We start from the raw sequence: 27,059 nt of genomic DNA on the forward strand, positions 1-27,059 counted from the left end.
CCAGCCTGGGAACATAAGAATGGCCCATCACTCACACGCAACAGTCGGCTGTAAAGAAACAAGACAATGTTCAAACAACTAAAAAGAGGGAGAGGACTAGACACCGTCACGTTAACACTTTGTTTATTAGTGCACACTGCAAATTTCACTCAAAGACGTGGTGACACATAACTACAGCTACCCAATCACCCTAAAAGCACAGAATTCGATTAAACATGTTACAGATTACTAGTCACTTTGTACCGCATAGTGCCCAACCACACTTAAGGGCGGATGTAGCGCTGGTAGAAAGAGGATGACCACTTTCCTACCCTTTTGACTCCTTCCTCACCCAATCCGGCCCTGAATGCAGCTGTAGCTGCCCCAATCCTGAATGAGTGGCTGGAGAATTTTTGACCCGCCCCAGACAAACCCGCCTTCGCCAAGGCTGCACCCATCACGCGCTCAAGCTGGAACTTAGTTAGTGGTGTGCCATCAGCATGAATGAGGAAGTGCCCTCCCAACAGTGGCCTGATCTTCAAGTATTCCCTAACCGTGGCAACCGGGCAACATCTGGGGTCCTCCAACGCCTGCAATATATTGTTAATCCCCTCCCGGCCTGGTCCGTCTTAGATTTCCGAACCCTCAGTGCCAGGGAATCCCTCGCACAAACATCAATCATATCCAGATCTCTCCCAGATCTAGCTGACTTGGATTTGGCCACTAACTCGCTTGCTCTAAAGGCGCCAAAGAACACCAAGCAGAAGGCTGTTGAAAAAAGCTGTGCTTCGAATGCTGAATTGGTCACCATTGGCAAAATGTCCATCAAGCGCTGCAGTGCGGGAAATTCAATCCCCACCCTTTTGTCGGAGGACCTGACCTCCTCCCGGGCCCACCCCTTGAGAGCTGCCCTAATCCTGAATGCACCCGTGGGATCTTCAGCTCCGCTAAGTTTGGTGTCATGTTTGAACGCTGCCAGGTGTCCGCACACCCATGAATGCGCCTTTCCCATCTCCTTGGCCCACACCACAAAAGTCTCAACCTGTTCTACGGGACTTAAGGCAGAAGCTCCCAGCGACAGTATTACTGCCCGGAAAGTGGTCAGCTGGGCTGCATATCTTCTCCGAGTGGCCTGTGCCAATGAGCGTTGTCCCATCATCTTCAAACGCTCCCACACTGAAGGAGCCGCCAGAGTGGCGCCGGGAATGGTGTCATCGCCTCCGGCCAGGCCTCTCGGAATCGGAGCCACTGAAAGCTAGAGAGAGCGTCAGCAGCCACATTCTTCACACCCTCGATATGCCTTGCCCTGAACTCAATGTTACTCTTCAAACCTGCCCTGACTAATTCCCTGAGCAGCCCCAAAACCAGAGGGCAGTTGGCTGACAACCCGTTGATGGCCTGGACCACGGCCATGTTATCTGACCAAAAGACTACTTTCTTGTCGCCCAGTCCACCCGGCCATAAGTGTAATGCCACCACTATGGGGAAGAGTTCCAGTACTGTTATGTTTGCGGTGACCCCTTTCTTGCGCCAGGCGTTTGGCCATCGTATGGCACACCACTCTTCACCAAAGATCACCCTGAAACCTTCCCTACCAGATGCATCTGAAAACAAGCGAAGTTCCTGGCTGCTCTCCCAAGGTGCCCTCCAGATCACGGTGCCATTAAAGTTTGTCAAAAATTCATCTCAGATCTGCAGGTCTGCTCTCAACCCAGGACCCAGGCGCACTAGGTGATGCTTTTTTCCAATGTTAGCCGTAGCCTTTGCTAGCCTGCGAGAAAACACCTTGCCTGCTGGTATGACTCGTGCTGCAAAGTTCAACTTGCCCAGAAGGCTCTGCACCTCCTCCAATGTTGCCTTGCTCCTGCCGATCAGTGAACTAATGTCATGCCTCAAATCGCTAATCTTGTCAGGTGGGAGCCTAGATTCCCCTTTGATGGTATCCAGTTCGATGCCCAGGAAAGTGAGTATTTGAGCCGGCCCCTCTGTTTTGCCCGGAGCCAGGGGAACACCCAGATGACCTGCCATTACTTCAAAGGCCAGCAAGGCTTCTGTGCACTCCTGAGAACCCTCCCTGCCAAAGAATAGGAAATCATCCAGATAGTGCGTAACTTGGGATATGCCATGCTTACTGGTGAGGACCCACTGAAGAAAGGAGCTGAACGCTTCGAAATAGGCACACGAGACGGCACAACCCATTGGCATGCAGCGATCAAAAAAGAATTCGCCCTCCCACTTGAAGCCTAACAAGTGTTGACTAGCTGGATGGACAGGCAGGAGGCGGAACGCCGATTCTATGTCAGCCTTGGCCAGCCACGCCCCCTTGCCCATTCTCCGAACCATGTCTATGGCCATGTCCAGTGAACAATAGGACACAGAACACGCCCCCTCCTCCAGCCAGTGGTTGACCGAGTTGCCCTCCGGGTAAGATAGGTGATGAATCAAGCGGTATGCCCCGGGCTGCTTTTTTGGCACAACTCCCAGTGGTGAAACTAAAAAAAATTCCAGGGGGGTGGGGGGGAGGAAATGGGCCCGCCACCCTCCCCAGATCAACTTCCTTCTTAATCTTCTCGCTAACAACCTGAGGTAGGTCCCTGGCTGATTTGCGGTTCAAAGCGTCCCTGCAACCCAGTGGCCCTTTGTAAGGTAGCCTGAAGCCGTCCACAAAACCCTCAGCCAGTAACGCTTGCTCCTTCAAATGCGGGTACAATCTGATTAAAGGAAGAAAATTCTGCAACACTATGGGAGAGAGGCCCTTGCCACCCAAAGCCCTACTGTCGTGCTCCGTCCGTTCCCTGTGCTGGGGAGGGGGGGTTCTGGCCGTTGGTACAAGTGATTGCTGCGTGCTGGGCACCACATTTGCTACAATTGTGGGCAAACTTACAAGCTCTACCCCAGGTGCATGTTCCCCCATTGAACATTCTGCACGTTCCAGAGTTGAAACGTCTCGGTCCGGAACCTTGACCCCTCCCCCGGCCCCCTCGAAAGGGCTGCTGGAAGGAACGCCTCGGGAACTGCTCTCACTTTTTAGTGTCCAACTCACCCTGCGCTTTGTACGGTGTGTCCCTCTGCCCACTACCTGTCCTGAACATGTGTTTGATCCAGAGCTTGATATCCTTCTGGTCCCATCCTAGTTCAGGGCAGCCAGCCATTGTCTTCCTAAAATCCTGGTCATACCCGAACCAACCCATCCCCCCGGATTCCCTTGCTCCCTGCTGGATGGTGTTGGCATATTCCATCAATGCCGCGTTCTGCCCCGGGTCCTTCTGCACTATTACTGCCGCTAAGATGTTAAAAGCCTCAGTCCAACTTTCTATTGTCTTCTCTGGCAAACGCTGGTACCTAACTTTTTTCTCATCATCTTTCCCCCCCATCTTCCTAGTATCTGCACCTGCGTTGTCATGCATCAACAGTGTCAAAATATCAATATACTCCCTCCTCCATATCCCTTCCTTGGCAGCCTGTGGTACCTGCCGCGCTAGGGAGCAACGACTGGATGTCAGCGGGGCTTGTGTAACGCTTGGCTTGCCTGGCCCCACAGCGGCTGGTTGTACCGCCTCCACGTGCGCCGGGGCGACCCCCCCCCCCCCCGAGCCAGGTCGTGCTAATCCCGCTGCACCACCCGTGCCGACGGTTGTACTTGTTGCAGCGCCCCCCACTGTACTCTCCGGGGTGGACGCCGACCCTGTGGTGGGCACCTGACCGACATTCTGAGGGGTGGCGAAGGTGACGGCGGCGCAGCTGGTGCCGGCAACGCAACTGCGGGAACCTGCAAGCTAGCTACTGCAGTCCCCGGACCGTGTGACCCCGCAGTAGTTCCCTGCTGAGACCACACTTGCGCCACAGGATCAGAAATTGTAGGCGCGGGTGGGGGGGCCATCTCTTTCTGCGCCGCCGCCACATCATCTAAACATTTTTGAAACAGTGCCATTAATCCCATCATTTCGTCCATGGCCTTACCCATTTGGGCCAAGTCTGTTAGACCCGTGGCCGATTCATGCACCACGGCAGGTGTCACAGGTAATTCAACGGGCCTCGCCGCGGGGGGTAGTGGCGTCGACGGGCGTTTCTTTCGCGCTAGCTCGGCCGGGAATTCTTTGCTTGTGTTCTTTCGCTTCCGGGTGGACCTTTGCGTCGCTTCACCTGAGGGGCACGCCGCGTCCTCGGGGGCACTAGTTTGAGCGGCGTCCTCCTGCCTACGCGCCTCGATGAAGCCCTGGGCCCATGCTGGCCCTTTTGCCTGCGCGACTGCCAAGAATTCTGCCCACAGCCCTTCTTGTGGTAGCGCGGTGGCGCGAGTGCTCATCACGGTGGCTTCTACCCTTGCGGGTTCCTATGGGTGAGAAAAACACGTGAGGATGCGCTACTCCTGGCTGAGTGAGAAAAACACGCGAGGTTGAGCTACTCCTGGCTGAGTCTATTGGCCAGCGAACACGTGAAGTTGCGCCACTCCTTGCTGAGTCTGCTGGCAACTGTATCAGCTGTGCTACCTGTTGCATGCTCCGTTCACCCCAACCAGCCCTTCGCAGGACTCACACCCATGTAATTACCTGCTGCTATACTTGTCAATCTTTCGCGGCTGCCAGTCCTTGCGACGTGTTCCCGGGCGCGACCTGAAAGACAAGACCGAATTAGTTTCGTGTACACCGCGTTTGTGTTTTATCTGTGTCTGTTGCTTCACCCTGTGCACAGCGGGCGTATAGGGCCGGCACTCTTGGCCTCAACTGCAGACACACTGACTCAGCGCCTACCTTAAAACACCCATTTACTCCACCTAATCTTCATCACAAACTAGTAGCCTTCGGGTTGTCGTGCTTATGTTCAGGCAGAGCAGACAAGGAAAGGCGCATGACACTCATTTTTGGCAAAGTACTGTATGTATTTCACATGTGGCTTGGAGGTGAAACAAACATTTGCGTGCATTTGACTACTTGCCTATGTTTCATGTTCACAGTGACACCACCACCTAACGTGACTAAGTATGCAAACTCATATTACCCATTCTAAACCCAGGACTACACACTGTCTTCGCACGATTGGGGTCATTTGTTGCTATGTATTAACCTATGACTTTTGTCGAGTTATGTTTTACTTTATTACTGTTTGTGGGCTACGCAAATACCCTACGAAGTGCCTCGGAATTAAGCCTGACTGTGTTGTGCCAAGCTACTGGACGGTTAACCGCCCGTTATTTAGAGACTCAAATCGTTTCGTTCACCCCGAGAAAGATTGTGATGATTGTTTGAGATGCATTGTCACACCCACAATATTCTAATTTCTCACAGTGCGCATGTATGTACGAATATAGACGTGCTACTTAACTCCAAAGCAGTGGCGCACCTCAATGTCATGCAGGGGTGGGTAATTTGTATCGCCCGACGCCCTGGACATGAGGATTCTTGTTGCGGACAAGAAGTTTTATTGTCTGCTTAGTCCTCCGGACAAGTAGACATTCTCTTTAACCCTTGTGCCTCTAATATAATCACAAAGCAGTTATTATCCGATTGGAATATGCAATCTTAGTGAATGCGCCTTTTTTTTAAGGTAATTACGGTAACTAAAAGCCTGGCTGCAGCTGTGAGAAAGTTTGTGCTGTTGTTTTAATCTCCCCTCCGTTGTTTTAATCTCCCCATCGGGATGATCTTCCCTTCACATCTGCACGCGTTTTTAACCCTGCAAGTGCATTTGCAAAGATAAACTTTTGGCATGTCTTTCTGAGCTCCCCCTGCCAAAAAGCCAAAAAATACCGTTATTGCTCACTGAGTCTGTAAGGTCCGTCAGGGCTGGCTCTAGGGCGGTGCGATCAGTCCCCACCTTATGGCTTAAAAACCACCTGCTGCCTCGTTCCTTCCCTCCAGCAATTTTCAGATATCAATAAAAATGTCAAGATTACTCCGGTGATTAATGTTCTTCCTGGAGAGAGAAGGAGTTTTGTCTAGTGGAAGTTTGACTACTCGTAAGTTAGCTCAGAGGGTTACTATGACTGCTGCTAAAAACGTGTGCCATGCAGATTGCAAAGTGCATGTAATATTAATAGGTAAATAGGTTACTGCTATTGTCAGAGAGATATTTGTTATTTTGCAGTTTATAGGTTAGAATCCTAATAGAGAGCAATGAGGTATTAACTGTCATCAAAGGTCTGCATGCAAACTGCAGGGTTTATATTAGACCTAAATGTCTTTTTTTGCCCGGCTTTTCCTTAACCTGATCTAGCTAAAAAGGTTCATTTGGGTAGAAATGAATTATTACTATTGAAGAAAACCCCTAATAATTAGTGTTATGGTTTAAATTCTGAACTTGTGCTTTTCCAGTCCAAGGACTATATCTGCCTATCAGTAAAGTATGGATGACATGTGACTCTTACATCTTGTAATGCTCTGTCTTATGTAACGTGTTTCTTATACACCGATTTACACGTGTGATTGTCGCTGTTAAATGTGTGTATGATGTAAAGTGCTCTGACACCTCACACTGGTATGAGTGGTGCTATAAAACGAAATAAATCTGAGAGACTGGTTATGGAGATTTGAGGGGCACTGTTAACTGGTGGTAGTGAGGGAATAGGAATCTGTGGTGGAGATGGTCACTCGAGGGCGCCAACAAACATTGTCACACAGGGCGCCCCAATGCTAATGCCGGCCCTGAGGTCTGTGTTAGAACACCGGCTCTCATATTAGTTATGCTTCCGGGTGCAAAAAGTTGCTGCACATGCGCTCTTAGTTAAACAATAAAGATATGCCAATAGTGGTGCTGGGTGGATTCCCCTGCAGTGGTAGATGCCTACGTGAGCGGGGTCAGGGAAGGTGCATGTCGTACGTTACAATTCCTTGAGAGTGTACAGGAATGCTGTGTATGCAAATTCTCGAAAAGAGTAAGAAGTCAGAGGAGCCCTGCGAGCTGAAGTTGAAGGCAAGGAAGCTGAACAAGGAGGATGTGGTGCCACTGGACGCCCTCAATTACATAAAGGGTTACGGATATAAGATGTACTTGTTTGATAAACATATACAGATTTCTCACTGCTTAAAAGCCCCGGAAGTCAGCTGTGTGTGAACACCAGAGAGCCTTAAAACCAGTAAAGCAGGAAATATTTGATGCACTTGTAGAGAGTTCTGAAGTCCCCGATTCAAGGAACTGCTGGGACATTCCTCTATTTACTGTGCAGAAAGATGCCTGCTGCCATTTGTGATGCCATTTTCCACAGGAAAGCAGTTTCTGTCCAGGGGAATAGATCGTCTCATTTGCGTAGGCTCAGTGTCAGGGTTGATAAATATGAAATGCAGGAGCTTCCAGGAGGCACTTACCGAAAGCGCAAAAAACTCAACTAGTGGGAACAAAATCCCAACCAAGAGGCAGGCAGCAAGCAACGGAGTGGGACATTGGGCGTGTTTCAAAATGCTCAATCCTTCTTTTACTACATTGTCTTAAAGGCATATGTTTCCCAATGGAGGTGGTACTGACCTTTCTTCACTGGGAGCTCGCTGTTGGTGGTTAATGCACCCTCTGTGTCCCCTAAGGTGCCCAGTCCTCCTTCTCCCTGTCTTCCCCAGTTTTCTAACTTCACTGTTTTCTGTTCCCGTTCAAGTAACCTATCTGATCAGATGCTACAATTTGTGTTTCACCATACGTGGCTCACTTACCCTGAGCCAGAGCCTAGACTCTCATGGGGATGATCAGGCTCCCCGGGCGAAACGCTAGTAGTCTGACCCGCTCTGCGTGCTCTCCCCCACTTTCCTCAGGAATTTGGATCCTTTTTTCTAAATACCTCCTTTGTTTAATGCCACACCATAATCATAAATGCCCACCTCAAGCTGTTCTCTAGTGCCCACATATCTGCTTTGAATCCTTCAGTTGCTTGTGCCCAGCCTGTCTCTTCCTCCCACCACATTCACTGAACTTTTAGCACCACATTCTAGTGCTATATCTCAGTCGTTCACCAGTTCTCCCCTACTAGGCAGTACTTGTTGTTGATATTATGGTGCTTCACACTTCACTCGTTTTCTTTTCAAGCACTATAAAAACAGACTTTACCACTACTTAATCAGATGATAATCAGTGACCTTAGAAGGCTGAATGACGGAGGCTGCCCTGCCAGGGTTTTAGTAATCTTCTCTTCCAGCTCGAGCCCAAAACTAAGAGAACATTTAAAGTGCCATCATCCCTCCTTCTGTTCGAGTATAATCCTGGGTGGAAGCTATCTAGATCCTAACACCTAAATGCCACAGTAATGGGGGAAACAAAGGCACACGGCTTGTTATCACTTAAGTAAAAAAAAGCTAAGATTTGGAGGCTCGTTTTTGATTTTCTGTAGCTCCTATATGTAACACATATGCATGAAGCTAAGATTTGGAGGCTGGTTTTTGATTTTCTGTAGCTCCTATATGTAACACATATGCATGCACTGTAAAAATTGCAGCTGTATAAGTACGTATGAGTATTTATAGGAATGACAAAATAAATAGCAATTCCTAACTTTTTTAATTTAATACTTTCATAGCGCTACTTATCCCACTGTAAGGTGCCAGAGCGCTTTATATCTCACACACATTATACACTGACTATTAATCATACAAGTGTGTAGTGTCATAAACAGTCTTTACTGGTAGGGATTATATGCCACGATTGTTTGGCTGGTAGAAATTGAAAGTTGGGGTTTAAAATATGACACTGCCTGGATGGTCTATTAATAATGCTCAAAAAAACTATTTAGCAGCCTTATAATAACAGATTGAGAACAAACAAGGTTCTAAACCCATGTCTTGCAGTTTACATGCAGGTGCTTAATGCCAGTTTATAGCTCACTGAATATTGCCTGGTGATTTTTTCAATAATTCACAGCTTGGGTGTCTGTTCTCTCCACCTCAATCCAGCCTGGTCCCCTTGAGGTCTACCTCCGCGCCATCTGTGAGTCTCATAACATTCCCTTCATTGATTCGGGTATTATGCTATTGAAATATCCACTCTCAGAGCTGTATTGTGCAGGCTTCTCAATTTTGACTCTTTCCTCTGTTTCTGTGGAGGCAGTTGGCAGGGTTGATGGAAGGCAGGAAGCAAAGTGAGCTGGTTAAGGTAAAAGGGTTGCTCAGAGCGCTTAGATGAGATCGCAGAGGGGGTAAAGAAGGCTGAGCAGCCTGTGATAAGTGGAGGCAAGGTAGCAACAGTAGACAAGAGAGGGTTTTGGAAGGGATGAAGCCTATGGTGAAACTGGAGATGGAATAAAACCTCTTATGAGAGGGGAGGAGAACTTGTAGTGAAATGTGCTCGGGGTACAGAGCCTCTGATGAGGGAGTGAAGAGAAGGTCTTGGGATGGGTAGTGAGAGGGATATCCATTCCAATGTATATAGTGTGAAGGTATATTTGTAGTAAGGGAGTGGTGTAATTTAACAGTAAGTGTGTGAAACCCTTGTTGTGAGAAAAGAGAACAGGCGGGTTATGAACCCTATGATGAAGATGTGGAATTGGTATGGGCCCTATGGCAAATTAGTGGAAAGGCAAATGATTACTGCTGATAGCAAGAAAACAGTGTGGAAGGTAATACTTTATAATAAGAGAGTTTGCAAGGGCAAAGAGGCAGAGATGGTCATGTATACTTTGGGTTTTATAGTTGACTAGTAATAAGTCCTTGCTAGTCTGTATAGCTTTTGGTTTTATAGAGTGTGTGGGACTAGTGGATTTCTTTACAGGGCTAGAAGATTATTGTATCCCTTTGTCCCTTGGACAAGTACAATTTTTCAAAGATTCCACACCCCTGTCATTGTAAGCAGAAACCATAGACTGCATTTGCCTTATACACTGTAAAAACTGCAGTGTGGTAGCACCTACTGCTTGTTCCCTTCGCACATTATTGTTTTCCCGCTCTCGCCCTTTTCGCCACTCACTTAACCGAGTGACTTTTGCATTACTCAAACATTTATTTCGCTAATGCCTTACAATGTTTACGCTCAAGCTGGGTGACATTATCGCCAATTGTGTAGCACTAGGCCTGTCAGCAGTCATTTCCGGAGACTCCATTTTAACTACAAATGTTCCATAGACTGCAAATGTAGCGCGAGAGCTCAGTAAATGTGAAAGACAGTATGCAGGTGCCATCACCTCCCTCCCAGGCACGGTGACCGCAGCCGTTATCAGGGATACTGTTATAAAGCATCCAGATGGGTAATGCAATCACCCTAAATCAGCATAGTTTATGCCTCCTATACGTGATAGTGTCAGAAAAATTCCTATTAGTTTCATCGAAGTGACAAGAAGCTTTGGCAGACTGCAAGCGATAAGGTGGAGGTTATTTGTTTAGATTATGCAAAGACTTTTCGACACAAAGCCACACGCCAGGATTTTCATAAATTCTGGGGCTGGTGATGGATAGGCAGGCCTGCACGCCGGCCTGCCCTTCAAGAGCCACCCGCGCGCGTAGCCCGCCCCGCGAGCATTGAACTTTAAACGTCAAAGCATTTGAATAAGCGCTCCTTGACTTTCTGAATGACTCTTCGGATGTTAAAGGTTACGAATTACCACATCACGTGCGGTTCATTAAAAGGCACAGTTCTGAGAACTTGGGTTCCATTGAATATCACATGTTGCCGCCATGACCTCCTGATGCTCCCCGCTAGTTACTATGGATGAATGTCGCGCCTGGGACGAGACATGCCATGTAATTCGTGAAATCATTTGACGGTGACGAGAGAAAGGCAGTGACGTTATCCGTTGCCGGAACAGTCCATTTACTCGTGTCCCAGCTGAAGGTCATCTTAACACAGGCAGAGACACGGTGCTAGAATTTCCCCGAAATCGGTACTGGCACATGCATTTAGGACATCAGAAGCTGCATTTAGGCCATCAGAAGCTGCATCACCTTTTGGTGCAATTTTGAACCGACATTTTTCTCATGGCCCCACTACCAAGGAATTTTATTGCTCCTTACAAGACAAAGGACCGATAATGGCGGCCGGATTATGGCGCCAACCCGGTCCCTCGGTAGTCGAATGACCGCCCACAAGGACTGGTAATGGCAGCCGGATTATGGCGCCAACCCAGTCTAAAATTACTGAGTCAGATTATTCCACTAACTTGACCAATTCAGTACTCAATAAATAGTTCGCTCATCACAAGACACGGACCGGTAACGGCGGGCGGATTATGGCGCTAACCCGGTCCCTCGTTAGTTGAATGACCGCCCACAAAGTACTGGTAATGGCGGACGAATTATGGCGCCAACCCAGTCCCTTGCTAACCGAACCACACTAACAAAGCAATTACATCACTCCTTTAAAAGGCCAGTCTGAGTAAATTAAGGCGCCATCCCAGTCCCCTCGCTAATCTAACCTCGCCAACGTAACCGCGATACCGTAAACATCTAATTATTGAAAGGCTCGAACCTAGTCTCACAGCATCAAAGGCGGCCGCGCTAACCGCAAGACCACCTCCCCTCCCTTCCTAATTCGTTTAAAATGCTCACTTAGTCCCAATCGCACTGGGACCGGCAAGCCTGACCTTTACATAAAGTTCCGGCTCCATAAACCTAGATTCTCCCTAATGTTCTTACCATACAGGCTCGTAAGCCTGGAAGGACTAACCCGCGCCCTTCCTGCTTGCATTGAAGGTGCAGAATGACCCGTGCGGCACTAACCCGATCCTTTCGCACTGGAATCTAAAAGGTGCGGCATGGCCCATGCGGCACTGGGAGCTGCTCCCTACGCGCTGGAATCTAAAAGGTGCGGCATGGCCCATGCGGCACTGGGAGCTGCTCCCCCCACACCCCAGATTGTCTACCTAGCCGCTCGTGGCCCGCTACCACTGGGCCCCGTACAACCTGGTCATGCCCAGGGCGAGACCGGGGGGAGGCAAGTTGGAAGCACATACCTTGCGTGTTATCACGATCCGACGACCCGAGCACGAACAGAGCAGAGCCGCGGGAGAATCCGGAAGGGGAGAGAGAGGCCGAGCTATAAGAAAGTGATGCCCCGTCTGTCATTCCACTGCAGGTGAACTGTCAGCGAGCATTTTCACCAGAAGTGCACCCTTCTCATCATCAGGAGGACTTAGGGAAAACAAACTCCTAGAAAAGAGGGCTGAAATCGCCACCGCCGGACAGACTGACGAGACTCCTGCTTCAGGGATGACCGAGGGGCCCTATTCCAAGGTCTATTAAAGGGAGGTGAACCTCCTTTATAGGGCAAAGCATGCTTCAGTTCCTTAAAAGCCTTACAGATCATGGCTGGCAACTGGTCCCCAAACAGAGCCTGGCCATCAAAGGGCAACTTCAACAAAGCCGCCTTCTCCACAGGATCCGCCTTCCAGTTCCGGAGCCAAAGGGAACGACGCGTTGCCACCAAGGCCCGAGTGGACATAGCAGATGGTTTAATAACGTCAGAGGAAATGTCAGCCAACAGCTTACCCTGCTGCTCCATCGCAGCCAGAAGGTCAGAACACTCAGAGCCCTCCTGAAAAGCCGCCACAAACTTCTCAAAGTCCTGCACCAAAGACTGCGCAGAATATGCAGAGAAAAGGCTAGCCCTCAGCGCCAAGTTCCTAGTTGCAAAAGACTTCTTAAGGCCAGAGTCTACCATCTTTTCAGTAGCATCAGTCTGGTACAATCCTCAGGCTGAATAGCGGTCTTGCCAATCAGCAACGCCAGGATAGAGTCCAACTTTACATCGTGAGGCAATGGGTCCTCCCCCTCTAAAAGGTAAAGTTTCTAGAGGAAGCGAGGGACCTGCAACTTGTCCACCGCATGCCATTCCCTCAGCACCAATTCCTTCACAGGACCCTGAAAGGGCATGCCCAACTGGGAGGGTGTAATATACTGAGTAAAAAGAGACCCACCCGCATCACCCATCTGGAACTAAGGGAACTCCAAATTGTCTTGTACATGAGCCAGAATGTCCCACATCTCCTCCCTGGAGACATACTTGCCGCCACAAGAGGTAGACGGACACACACCATCCGGTGGGGATAAATCACCTACAGGATCCAAAGCACGAGAAGGACAAGAAGGCACTGGACGATCCTGCAGAGCCCTAGACACAGCAGCCTCAACCATGCCCTGCATCTCCTCCTTGGACATAAGAGGCACGTCACCCCCAGAGAGGCCCTGGCTCTTAGGATGTTTAGGGGGGAACGGGAGAACCATCAGGAGAGGAAGAGGAGGAAGAAGACACAAGTTTGTTCCTTTTAAACAACCTCTTGCGCCGCATGGTTGCAGGAGAATGGGGAAGCGACCTTGCCTCACCTCCGTATAAGGAAGAAAATCCCAGCCAGCCGCCAAAAACAACCTCCAACCGGAAAAAAACACCAAAATCACAGAAGAAATAAAAGACCGGGCACAAACCAGGCCTCCACGACTTATGCAGCATCGGGAGCAGAGGCTGCCTCGCAAGCCTCAACCGGAAACTCAGCCCCAGCCACAGGAAGACCGTTGAACGTCGTTGTGGCTTCCTGAGCAACCGCTCCGCCCACTAAGGAGGAAGGGAAGGAGCGGGAAGATGCATCGCCGAGAGAACGCTGCTGAGGGCTCCGCCGCCGCAGAGAACCAGACCGAAGACTCCCCGGCGCCGCCACAGGGAGGAACAGTAAAGGTAAATCTCACTAGGGAGACAGAAAAAAACAGGTGGAGGTGGGGGCAGGCAGAGTTTTTATGGGCTGGGGGTAGGTCCAGGTGGGAGGTGGGGCCTCACTTGTGATGAAAGAAGGCAAGGGAGGGACGGGAGGTAAAGTTAATGACTGGGTTCATGATGGTAGGGCTTTTTGCAGACAGAATTTTCTTTGGCGTGTTCCACATAAATGAGTCAGCCATAGGCTTCTGACTGACTAGTAGTAGTCAGACAGCTTCTTTAGGTATCAGTGGACTTTGCCTCAGTTTGCTGTGTGTGTGCAATTCAGAAAACGTTAATAGCTCTCTTCATCAGAACACATGTAGCGCATTTTAAGGGGAATTTAGTGTACTCCACTTAGTCATGAGTTCGTCAACTTCTGCCCTGTAACTGCTGTTCGGGGAATGTGTCACTCAAAATGCATAGTCTCAGCATCCTCACCGCTGGCATTATTACCCTCTTTGTCGAACCAGCAACACAAAGGTGCTTGATCATCTTCGATGTTAGTCAATCTCGCTTAGTTGCCTTCCAGCGAAAGATGGGTCTGGCTGTCATCCGTTAATATTTGTAACTGAAATGAGCCTTTTTGATTACCTGTGCCTCAGGACGCATATTATTAATAATAAGGGGAGAAAGAGGAGAGCTGTGGTACTCTGCATGCAACTTTGTCCCTGGGTGGTTTTACTGGCCCAATTCTTATTGGTTGCTGGAGTTTTGAAGAAATGACTGGATCCAATCAAAGCTCGTTCTTGAAATCCCGATTAGTTGTCTCAATCTAGTGGCCAGATTGTCAATAGGTTGCAAGAAATATTAATGGCCTATGGTTGTCCTCACCTAAGATGATGAGGTTTGGGATTTACCAGTAGGGTCTTTCTGTTGCTGCTGTAAAATATGAACGGTGGTCACAGCAGTGACGCGTTCCAAGTATTTCTTTATTTGTAGGTGTTAACGTCTCTTTCTAGAATTTTCTTTGGGAAGAGCAAGTTTTGCAGCTACATTTTTTATCATGACCTGCACATTTTCAAATGTAATGGGATAGAAGAGGGTAAATTGAATGAATCACATTGTCAGTCCGTGCGGGAGGTAGGTCCTTTATTCTGTCGGTCTATCTTTTCTGCAGTGTTGGTATTTGTGAAGCTGCTCCATGAAGCCTGGATTCGGGCAGATCGCAGGTCGGGCATTTTTCACAGTGGAAAACGCTCTTGCAAAATTGAGTCCTTCTGAATGCATCAGGAACCCGATGACAACCGCTGCAGAGCGAGAGACCCCTGCGTTGCAATGCACAAGGACCACGCCACCCTGAGAAGACAAAAAACAACTTGTAACAAATTGCATGACAACTGTGCCACATATTTACTGAAATTATTCCAGTAACCTTCAGACGCTTCAGTTTAGTGGATGCATGCATGTTTGCTTCAAAATGTACTTTTTCAAATCAAGAAAGCTGACCAGCGAGCGTCTCATGGATCTTAAATTTAGACAGTCAAAGACACCAGGGCTTCAATGACACAACGTCTTTAAAAACAGCGCAGGATACCACAGAGATCAGGCGCAGGATAGGTAGAACTACGAAGCACAGTCAATACCGTACACTGGTAATGCACATAATTTTCATTATAACTGAACACTGGACAATTGGAGAAAGAGCATCTTTCTGGATTCACTCTGCCTCCGTTAGGCAGAAGCTGCCAACCAGGGGCCCTTTGAGGCCTCACCCTAATCACATTAGTACATGCCTCGGTGCCCATCCAGGGGGTGCCCGGAGTGTGCTTGAGCCCTCTTACAGGTGACATCACACAAACATATTTTTTATGTTCTGCTGTTATTGCAGAAAAAGCTGTAGTTACAAAATGCATGCTTCACCCGGATTATGTCATTTACATACATTATTTTCCATAATTTGGAGAGCTGACTTTATTGTGATGAATTCTAAATGTCATCCAATGAGAGCCCAAATTTCAATAAGATTCCCTTCTTCCAACTATTTGGCGGTGAATTACAAGTCTGGTGGTCCATGGACTGCCAGACTCACGGGTGAAGTATATTATGAGCTCCCTCTCTGCCTTGGTTTTCATGGCAGTTCCACTGCCATGAAAACCGTGGCGAAAATTAAACAAAGGGGTACTACAGGGCCCCCTTTTGCCTCTGGATGCATGCTGTGCCCCGCCCCCACCCCCCTCCACTATGTGCATGCACCCCAGTACCTGCACGGCATGGACTGATTTTGACTTTTCCATTGCAAGACCACCGCCGTGGGAACGCCAAAGAACCGCACGCCGGACCAGGGAAAAAACTCCTATTCTGGCGGACAGTTCAACCATGGGTTTGGTGGTGCGGGGCGGTCCCGCTCTCGCACCGCCAATTCGTAATAAGGCCCTTAGTTTTTAAGCATGGCAGTAGCTTTAGATAATGATAGCCAGAAGCCACACCCCTGTGATGTGACCCTGTGTCTGAAACAATTGATGCATCAATTGAGTTTCGGGCTGAACCCTGTTTTTGGGGTATACTTGGAATTTTGCTACCTTTTACTCTTCGTACACTAAGAGGTGGTTTAAAGAGACACAGCAGCTTCATGGGCCACAATCCTTTCCCTCTGCCCCCAGAGTGCATATTCACACCCTTCTCTGTGGCACTCATCTGACATGTGAATGAACTTGCCACAGATGTTCAGACACATACTGATATGGCATCTTTCTGGCTCCACCCATGCCCATCCATCCTTCCAGTGGCACTAATGTAAAATGCAGCTGACAGTTCCACAGCTCTGTTGGCAACCTAGGAGCATGTGAGCAACTTTGAACAAGCCCTAGCCCCCAAGGTGCACACACTCAGGCCTCATAAGCGAATTGACCCACCTCAAGCTCATCAACCTTCCATGAAGGCAGGGAAAATGACCGACTACTTCTAGCCCTGCTGACCTCTTTAAGTCATGCAAGTGTATAAAGGCACAGACTGAGAGCCGAACAGCAAGTGGGTTTCCCAATGCCACCAAAGGAGATGGGGCTACCCTTCCTGTGAGCCAGTGGCCCTAACTCCAAAAGGAACTGCAAGATACACTGGGATGCAAGCTGTAACTAAGGGCTGGTCAATTTAACAGCATAAAGGTAACAATACGAACATAGAGGCCGGATGCCCCACCAGCTGAGTGTTTCATATTTTAACATGGAGAACAGACACAATGAACACAGGATGCCATGAGCCGCAAACCTCTCCAGAGTCACCCCTGCGCTGTGGCTGTGCAAGTGCAAAGGCCACTGTGAGAGTGTAAGGGCCACTTTAACTACCACAGCCGCACAACCCTCTTCACATAAAAGGTGGTAAAGGTCCATAAACAGCTTAGTCTTTGGAATGGTCCCTGTGAAGAGGGATGACTAGGAAGGTATCAGAGATTAAGTCTGTCTGTTACCAAACAGGCATTGGTCAATCAAGATGAAGAGAGACAATAGCACCAAACCACCAACCAGGTAGATGAAAAAGATAAAGAAAAGAAAAACTGCCAAAATTGCCACCCACAAGGTGAAGACAAGATGGGTAGATGTCAGCTCAAAGGGGTCAAACCCCTCAACAAATCCCATACACATTCTTTGGGGGCCTTGACATTAGTAAAGTAAACACCCCTTATATGTAGGACAGTAATCCGGTCTCCCAACTGGAGAATAAGAAACTCAGCACCAGAGTCACTATATTCAACAACCTTTTGGGGAAGCATAGAGGGATGCAGAATCATCCCTCTATACTTCTAATCTAGTACACCTCAAAAAGGAAGCACCCCTGTCTATAGTCTTCGAAGGCACCATGGGAGCTGCATGGAAATAGGACCTAGGGCATCTTTGGGTGGGCCCCTAAGGGATGAGGCCTTTAAGGCAACCAGATTTCAGTGGCATTAGGTCCCAAGAGCATCCTATAAAGAACACTGGTATTGATAGGCTGTGATGACTCCTTGGTTTAAAGAGACTGATATGGGGTTAGCCATATCCCAGTTGCCAGGAGCAGGCGCGTAACACCCATTGGGCTCACAGGGCTTCAGCCCCCACCTCCCCCCCTCCCATCTCCCCCCCCCCCCCCATCTCCCCCTCCTCCCACCCCCCTCCTCCACGTCGTGTGTGTCTGCCCAGGCGGAGACAGCTTCGCGGGCTGGCGAGCATCTAATTGCAGCAGCACCCGAGTACTTAACAGGTCTTTAAAAGACCATTTACTTGTAAATGAGGCTTTTGTTGTGTGTTCACCCCTTCTTACAGCCACTCTGTCTATGGTTGGAAGAATTAGCCCCCCCCAAAATATTTTTCAGCCCCCCACCTCCCCGAAATGTGGCTCTAGTTGCCCGCCTGGCCAGGAGTAACTGTCTGGAAACAACAGATAACTGAATCAGAGCACTTATCAAATTAAGCGTACACTTCACTTGCACTTAATATGCTTCCAAGTGATAACCTGTTGTAGTACTATGTGCAGGGAATTAAAGTCAAAAGATACAGGGCCACTAAAGACATTATTTATGTGATAGAACAAAAGTAAGTTTTATAGAGGGAAGTTAGACTTTGGGCGCTACAGCCATTGTCAATGCAGGTAAAGTGTAGTTTACATTCTGAAAAACCAAACAAGCACAAAAACATCAAGCTGCTTGTGAGCCATACATTGACATTGGAAGCTAGTGAGCTGACCAATGGAGATAGGGATGTATGTCAAAATATTGCAAATATATTTGTTGCCACAATCCCAGTACCTGAGCTTTCGAAAAGCATATCTCTGTTCAGCTTTCAATTAAGGAGGATTCGAACCGAGGAGGTGCTCTCCTTGCCCTGGAATGAAACATGGCTCAGGGTTCACCTGCACATCTGCTTGACATTATGCAGCAACATGCAGTGAACTGTGAGCTGAAACCATGTGATGTGAGACTTGTTCCCAAAACCGGATTGCAAGTACTAGCGGTCCCAGGACCTTCCAAATATCCACAAGGGGATATTCAGGGTGGTCGTAGCTGCAGGCATCAATTGAAGAAAAGTGCTTAAAGGTAGGGACTGCCTTTAAACTGTTTGACGAAAGAGGACATCAACTCAGTAAAAGTGCAGCAAATTCTAGTGCCTTCCAGTTCCTACTGGTAAAACAAATATTCCTCTTGCTGTGTTTTATAAGTTATAATTGGTTCTAAACAAAAAACAGAAACTTTAAAAATACAGCATTGTCTAGAGACACCAAGAGAAGAAAAGAAACAAGATGAACAAAAGGAGACTAAGCAATCATAGAAATATTGTGAAAATAATCCCATACTATTTGAGCATTTACACACTGCACATCAAAAGCTGAATAGACCTGTGGCATCATTATGTACGATCTCAATCGGGGGACATATAGTGAATTTAAGATGATGAATGGCTGAATTGGCTATGCCTCGATTCACACCTATGAACTGGAGGCAAATTAATTAGCTATCTTACAGGCATAAACTAGTTCAAAATGTTAAATTACCAAACAATTTAAATGCCGTAAGTAAACTAAGCAAATAAAATTAAAGCATAGAGAAAGGTTCCAAGGTGACAAAAGATACGAGTAAAGATTATTAACCGGTTCATGTATGCTATATCCAATCTTTGTAATCTGAAAGTGGGCCACAGGAATAGCCCACTGCTGCAGGCCTGTAAGCCATACTCCCCTCGTGTGTGTGGGAGCAGTGAACAAGAAATAAGATGAGAGCATTCTTGAGGGAATGAAGAGAATATTCAAGGGGGGCTGGAAATTACTGATGTTAAAAACAAATTTCTCCTGCTGACTCTAAGGGAAAATAAAGAAATCTACGCAATTGTCCTCAGTATGCAGAAATACAGAATGAAGAGTTGTGTTTGTACACAGAACAGCAACGCTAAAAGCTAGCCAAAGGATTTTCATGATCACAAAGCTCAGAGAGACAATAAAAGAAAAGCAAATTGTCAAGGTAAAGCCAAATAGATATTACAACCAATTACTGAATGAAGCTCTTTAACATCATAAGGCACACATTTAAACCACTGTCTACAATGAAACAATAAATGGCTAAAATCAGTTTGGTGTTTTCTAGGTAAAATATTCTAAATCAGGACTGAATTAAAATAACAGCATCTCTGTCAACAAACATGCTGAGCTTTTCCCCACCAAAGCCTACAGCAACATGTCACAAATGCAACCCTCAATTCACTTAATATTTAAAACAATAATAAGCATAAAACTCCCCGGCTACCAGCTAGAGTCTACACCAGCTACAATGCCAAATACATGTTTATTACACTACAAAAACTGCGACCTTGCAAATAAGGGAATGCTCAACTAGCTTCTAGACAGATGCCGCCAATTCCATAAAAGCCCACAACCCTGTGAATTCAACAACTACTGTCCAAATGCAGGCACTTTTTATCTGGAGAAAACAAAAACTGTACGGTCACTCAAATAACAAGAAAAGTCACTGAGACCATAGGTTTTAAGTGATTGTTAAGCGGTTTATCCATTGGTATGTAGCAATCAGAGACAAGCACCCCTTGGCATTATGCCCTGTGGTGAAGCAACATCCTATCACCCCCGATAAAGGAAGCCTTATTTCTATGTATGCCATTGACATTCTCTACCCACTGAAGTAAGCCACAGCAAAAAAATTCTCTTAGAGCTTTACCTAAAGGTAATGAATAAATAAGCAGAAGCAAAGCCAATAGGTCTGGTGTTGGCCGATTGGTGTTAGCAAGCAGATCAGTGGGATTAATTTTGGATGACCCCTGGGTTAGCATGGCACAAGCTGAAGGATAGACACAGCTTTCCAGGCAGTGGAAGTGTACTGACAGCATTCCTGTAGCTGGAGAGTGAACACCGATACACTGAAATGAAGGAGGGTGGAGACAGGGCAACCGTTAGAAATTATATCAGGTCCTTGTCAGCAAAAGGCTCCTAATTAGTTCTCTCTCAGCGCTGCCATTGGGTGGTGGGTAAGCATGAAGGGAGAGTCTGCAGCTATAGTTGTTCAAGGTGAGGACGTTTCTAGGCAGGGCCTGCCCCTTTGTCTGATCCCCATTACTGCTTCAGGAAGACTGATGAGTGATGACAGCCAGGTAGTGGTACAGATATCTAATACAACATTGAACCTCTGTTTTGGATACTCCTGGATGAAGTCATCACCCTGCAGAAAGGCTGTGTCTGAAAACAGACAAAACATGGCATCTGAAGTAGAGGTGGCTGAGGCCCTGAAGGCTCGAGCCTGGCTAGATACCTGGATCCGGCTCAGCTTGGAACCACAAGCACAAAACGAGCTGAGTCTTCATGAAGCCTCATTGTTCAACTTCTCCCCTCTCATCACCGGCAGCAGACGTGCTGCACTGTGACCTTATTGCACATGGGATGATGTTGAAACCCAGTGGCGTCCTGTGAAAGAGCTCATTATGCTAATAGATACAATTGCCTTGAATGAGGTGCTGAGTCGGTGTAGTTGGGGGTAGCCGGTAAAATCAACATAAAAATAGAGTATCCACTGTTCCCTAAACGTTGCATTTTTTTTTTTTTTAGCAAAGCTTCCTGTGTCAACCTGTGCAATATTTGCATTTAATTACCAAAATGCACTGATTTTACACCCCAAAAAATAAACTTTGAAGTGAAGGGGAAAGATATAACCACGTAGTGGCTAAACTACACAATTTGATACCAGGAAACCTTGCATCAAACCCAGCTTGTGTTTGACGACAATGAGTGATTCTAGGCAATTAATTTTCCCTTCATAGTCAGATGATAGAAAATACATCAGTTCAGGGTGTGAGTGAGCTGTGCAAACATTTGTCTACACAGGTTTTCACAGACGAGAATATTACTCCATCCATAACAACACCCAGTTACTTACAGGGTGCACAGAAAAATGACTTGCCTCTTCATTCACTGAGTGTGACTTAACAGTGTATAGAACGGGAGTGAGGAAGCAGAATCAAGTCGGCAATATGAAGTTAACCCATTTATAGAGTAAACGTGAATTACTGAAAGCAAACTATACTGTTGATAAGGCAACCCTTAAGCAAATGACCCTAGACACTGCCAGACTGAAATAGCTGGTGTTCCAGTGACGAATATACCACACCAAATACAAAATGGCATTTCGTTATACTGGCACAGTAATAGTGAGACGCCATCGTGTATAAAAGAAGAGTTTCAGGTCCCATCTGTGAAGCACATATCTGGTACATCAGATATTGCCACTGCATTTGCAGTGTACGACCCCCTCACTCTACGCAAAGCCCACCTTTTATTGGATAGCTCATGTATAGCGCTCCTATAGCTTCGGGTCGAGTTCGTGCTTATAAATCTGCATTTTTTTTTTAAGATAAGGTGCGGATAGCAACATGGGAAGGAGGCCTGAGCTCATTGAAGGAAGGGCAGCAGCGAAATTTACCGGTAGTTCCCCTAAGGCCAGGCCATTTCATCCAGGCTACACCTAATTCAACTTAATTACTTACACAAAATCTATTATCGTCCTGAGTAACTTTTGGAAATGGGCAGGACCCCTTCCCCCCGAGTGTATTAGGTGCTGTGGGGAGATAGGTGACTACTTTCATGTGGGTTGGGACAGACCCATAATTCAGGAGTACTGATGTGACATAAAAAAAAACACTGTCCAAAGTATTAAAATGACCCTTTGACCCCGCGCCTAAACTGATGCACTCTGGAAACCTGGAGGATGGGAGCAGAAAGGAGCCTGGTGGGAGTTAGGGCCTAATTGCTACAATGAAGATTACTAAATATTGGAGGTCCGAAGCAGCCCCACAAAACAGGGATGGTTAACAGAAGTTCTCAAACTTATTTACAGAGCACGATGGTGAACACACAAACATAAGAAGATCTAGTGGCCATGATGTGGCTAGTTTCATACATGTATTTCCTAACCTGTGTTGATCCAGGACATAAATGACTTGCGAGTAATATTCACCACAGATATCTCTCATCGCTTGGTTTCATTTCCTAGGAAGGAAGGTTGGGGTTGCCTGACCCAGAAACACCCATGTGATAATACGTGGTCGGAGCAGTCTGCCAAGCACATTGCACTTTTTTGTAGGTTCTATCTGGCACATAGGAAATGTTATCTTGAACCACTTTTTTAAAAGAAAGAACTTTTAAACATCGTGAGGCCTTACAGTACTTGTACGACTTGAAAGACATGACAGTCTAATAGCAAGTTACTATGTTGTTATCTAGGGTACCCAAGTGAACACCCTGGAAATTGAATTTAATTAATCTACGTGCCCTATCCAACTTTGCGCTCATAATGCACTTGACTGGTTTCCTTGTTTTTAAAAGAAGTTATTTGCAACCCACTGAAAGGCAAATGGGATGTAAAAAGTTAACATTTTAGCAACGGTATCTTAACTTGTAGATCTAACTTTTTAACATTTTCTTTTACGTCGTGTATATGGATGATTATTTATTTTTTTCTTTTTACATTTTTACATGTATTGATGTGGCACTTATGAATTACTGGTATAAACAGAATAAAGTTGTATTTGACTTTCACTGATGAAGTTCAGGGTTGGATGCCACTAATCAATAGAGTTGTTAAACAAAACTAAAAAGAAGTGTCTGAAAATAGACGCTTTGCTGACCGAAGAGCACTTTTGTTCGGGACTGACCTGCCTGCCTGATAGCCTACTGCTCGCGGAACCCGCTCCGCGGGTCCCGCTTCGTGTTGTGACATCTGCAGCAGCTCAAAGGTTTGGAGGGCCAGCTGAGGGAATTCTTTGTCGGGGCTGCGAGCGGCGTGCGCTCACAGAGGGACTCTAATTCCCAGGAGCGCCCGCCAGCCCTGAGGAGCAACACCTGGGCCGCTCTCCCCGACCCCTCCCACCCTTCCACCGATCATTTTTAAACAGCATTCCCTGGTCTTGTGAGTGGGACGCTTTGCTGACCGAAGAGCGCTTTTGTTCGGGACTGACCTGCCTGCCTGATAGCCTACTGCTCGCGGAACCCGCTCCACCTTTTGTTTACGAGTCCTATAATTGCCAATAGTACTCCCGCTGCGCGGGAGAGCGCGCGGGAGAAGCCCGGGACAAGGGCGGGACCGTCTGTGGCCGTCCGGGGCCGCTGGAGGCCGGGCTGGGCCAGGTTATTAACTGTTATTAACTTTTAGTATCGGTGTTTGTTGCAAGTCTATCCCTTTGTTATTTTTAATTTTGTTTTTGGGTTCTGCCATGAGTCAGTCTGCCCCCCCCGGTGTGGGTAACTCGGTTCTTGGTCCACTTGATACATTTTTCAAAAAATCCTCTAAGGAAGTAGATAGGGACCTACTCCTAGCCGAAAGGAGAGCAGAGCGGCGACGGTCAATTGAGCACTTAAAGAGAACTTCAATGCAGTCTCAAACTGTCTTGAATTCATCCCATGATATGGCAGCTCATGGGCTGAGCTCAATTGAGGTCGATGCCACTGACATCAATCTAACCCCATGTATTTTTAGTTTCCCAACTATCTCCCCGCCTTGTGTTAATGCTACTAGTGGCGATCACCTGGGTTGCCCGCCGGTTGATCACTCTAGCTTTGTGGAGAATAACATTCCCTGTACTAATCTTATTGACTTGGATTCTTGTTCCATGTTGCCCACTCCTCCGCTGGTTGGTTTAACTTTAGGTGATGGTATACCTTCTATGAGTGGATATAATAGTAGAGACAAGCCCGCTGCGGCCAAAAGGGCTGCGCAATCTCCACCTAAGAAAAGAAGGAGGAAGGGGGGGGTAAAAAGGAAAGGGTATAGTGGTCGGCCTCCCACACCAGCACCAGCACCATTACCACCTCAACGGGTAGCTGAACAGGCTCTACCATCCATAGTAGAGCCCTCGGCTTTAGACACACAGGGGTTGGAAACTAATGAACTATGTAGTGAAGGGGTTCAGGAGGTGTCCTATGCCAACTTAGAGAAGCTTATTAAATCATACATGCTTCCTGTGTTGGAGCGTGTTAGGATACTGGGTGACAAACTGGACCGTTTGTTAGCGTCTATCGAACCCGCTCACGCCTCTAGTGGGGACAAGGTAAAGGGACCATCTAATTCAACTCATGGTACATCCCAGGCTGCCGCTAATTTAATTAGCTCTACTAACAGAACCACTAAACAAGCTTCCACTAAACAAGCCTCTACCAATGAGAATGCCATTACAATTGATAAAGCATTGGTTTCAGTGGCCAAACATCCCCCAGTAGTGAGTATTGCTAAAGCACATTCCAGGGAGGGAGCTATTAACAAACCTTCCGAGAAGGTGGGTGTATCCCAGCAAAGGACTGGGGCTAACAAATCCGCCATCCCTACTGGCAAAATTAGCAAACCCCTCCCACATAAGAAAAACGTTGACTTGCCCCCGGACTCTTCAAACTATGTTATCGTTATGACAGGGGTGCCCCCTGTTGCAGAAGGGGATAGGGAAAACTACGACAGCTTAAAAAACAAAGTCATCTTCTGGCTGAAAACAAATAGGCCCCTTCCTTCACATCTTAATGGGGACATTGTTACAGTCAGAAGATGTCGGTGGGTAGGGGTACGCCCCAAGGATATAGAGGGGGATATAGTTATCATCAACTTCAGGGACCACAAAGTTGTATCCCACCTCTCTGATTGGTATGTAGGTAATAATGAGGGTGGGATCTCAACGAGGAACCTCACTTATTTTTATCCAGAGACTTTGCTCAACCCTCTACCTCAACCCTCATCTACTAATAGTAAAAACACTAATAGATTCCTTAAATGGACTAATTTTACCCCAAACTTTCACGGCCCTCAGTTCAATCTGGAGGCACAGTATCGATCCTACATCCAATCAAACTATAACTGTCCTGATCAGATTCCAAGTTGGGCTAAGATCACCACCCAGCATAAGGGCCCCCCAGTTTTACCTGATTCTTTATTCCCCAATAGGCCCCTGTATCCACCGGTTCCTATAACAACTGTCCCCATACAGACTCAGCAGTACCCAGGTTTTTTCCCAACACATTCCTTTTCTAATATGTCCACCCAGCCCAAGGAGTCTTGGAAGATCCCCCTGAGAAATCTATACGATCCATTATCTTGGCTGGCGACCAATGATTGACCAGCATGTTCACCTGGGGTTGTTGTCTCTAAACCAGGTGGCTGGAGGGGGAAAGAAGTTCTAGAAGTTGTGGGTACCCTACCTTATGATGTTATGAATCCGGTGGTTCAAGCCTGCCAATCCGTGGAGGACTGTATTGGTTGTAGGGATGACCCGGAGCCTCCAATCTTGCTATCCACCCCCGTGTACACTATTGAGGGTAACTCCCAAGGAACAAGTAAGGGGTCAACCAGTTTTGTTAAGTCAATGTGTTTAACTACGGACGGTTTGTCTACAGAAGATGTGGGATATGTTGAACCCACCATTATGTTTAAAGAACCTAGTCCAAATGTTATTACTAATATGTGTGAAGAACCATGCGGGAAGGGTACCACTCTGGGATGCTGGAATGTTGCTGGAATTGTTTCTTGTGCGTGTGTACCTGATTGGGCTGATTTCATTCGACAGGGTGATATCTGGTCGTTCCAGGAGACTTGGGCGATTGAAGCAGTTTATTTTCCAGGTTTTCTGAACTTTAATAAACCGGCAGTTAGAGCCCAAAGAGGTAGGGCCATGGGTGGCCTCACTATTTGGGTACGTCAGGTAGTAGGTGTTTCTGTAAAGGAGGTTTTTATTGACTGTCCGGATATATTGATAGTCAGAATGGAACTAAGAAGTGGCCTAAATATACTGCTTGTCAATGTGTATGCAAGAGGCACTGTGGGAGGCCGCGTGTCACCCACTCTTACATGTTTGGATGACTTCCTGGGTTCCACCCAATTATCTGGTCATGTGATAGTGATGGGGGATTTTAACACTTGTTTTGAACCCTTAGGCAGTGAGGATGGACTACTAACGGATGATGAGGATAGGACATGGGGGATTCCCACTCTTGAGTTACCCCCGATTTCTAAATGGTCTCAAACAGCAACTTTTATTAAAGGTCTCTGTCTAAACTGGGGGTTGCGCGCCCTGAACGGACGCACACGCTCCGACAGGGTAGGTAATTATACTTTCTTTAATGGCAGACACAGCAGTCGCATTGATTATATCTTAGTTGATATCAAAATGTGGCATTTAGTTCTGGACATGACAGTTAAAATTCGTCCAGAAAGTGATCATGAACCGCTCTTAGCGGAACTAAAGGACATGAGCTTTGTAGGGCCGTTTGTTCATCAGACCAATCCCGTGCAAGAGGCTGTGGTTTTATCTAATGATATGAGGAGGGTGCGATGGCAAAAGGTTTCTGTAGATCTGGAAGCACGCGCCAAGATCAGAAGCTTGGTATCAAAATCCATACTGGAAATTGATAATTGTGATAGTCAGGACACGATGATTCTGACAATCACGGATATCCATGCCAGCTTGTTTCTGTCCCTTAAAACCTTGTTTGTTAAATTTGTGGACACCAAGGGTAGGGGGATAGTTAAGAAACCAGCTAACTGGTTTAATGATGCC

At 47.2% G+C, this 27,059-nt stretch overlaps 1 protein-coding gene and 1 pseudogene across 1 annotated transcript in view; one reads left to right on the plus strand and one right to left on the minus strand.

The window, feature by feature from the left end:
- The first annotated feature begins 6,428 nt into the window (after positions 1-6,428).
- Positions 6,429-7,578, plus strand: LOC144822698 (protein KTI12 homolog pseudogene; annotated as a pseudogene).
- Positions 7,579-14,638: 7,060 nt separating this feature from the next.
- DUSP19 (dual specificity phosphatase 19) overlaps positions 14,639-27,059 on the minus strand; it is a 104,624-nt gene continuing 92,203 nt past the window's right edge. Inside the window, exon 4 of the mRNA XM_078680486.1 lies at positions 14,639-14,862. Within this exon, the coding sequence (XP_078536612.1) occupies positions 14,656-14,862 (207 nt within the window). The 3' untranslated portion in view covers positions 14,639-14,655. The remainder of the gene's footprint in view (positions 14,863-27,059) is intronic.

Source organism: Lissotriton helveticus, chromosome 3_1, assembly GCF_964261635.1.
Source record: "Lissotriton helveticus chromosome 3_1, aLisHel1.1, whole genome shotgun sequence".
Taxonomy (NCBI): Eukaryota; Metazoa; Chordata; class Amphibia; order Caudata; family Salamandridae; genus Lissotriton; species Lissotriton helveticus.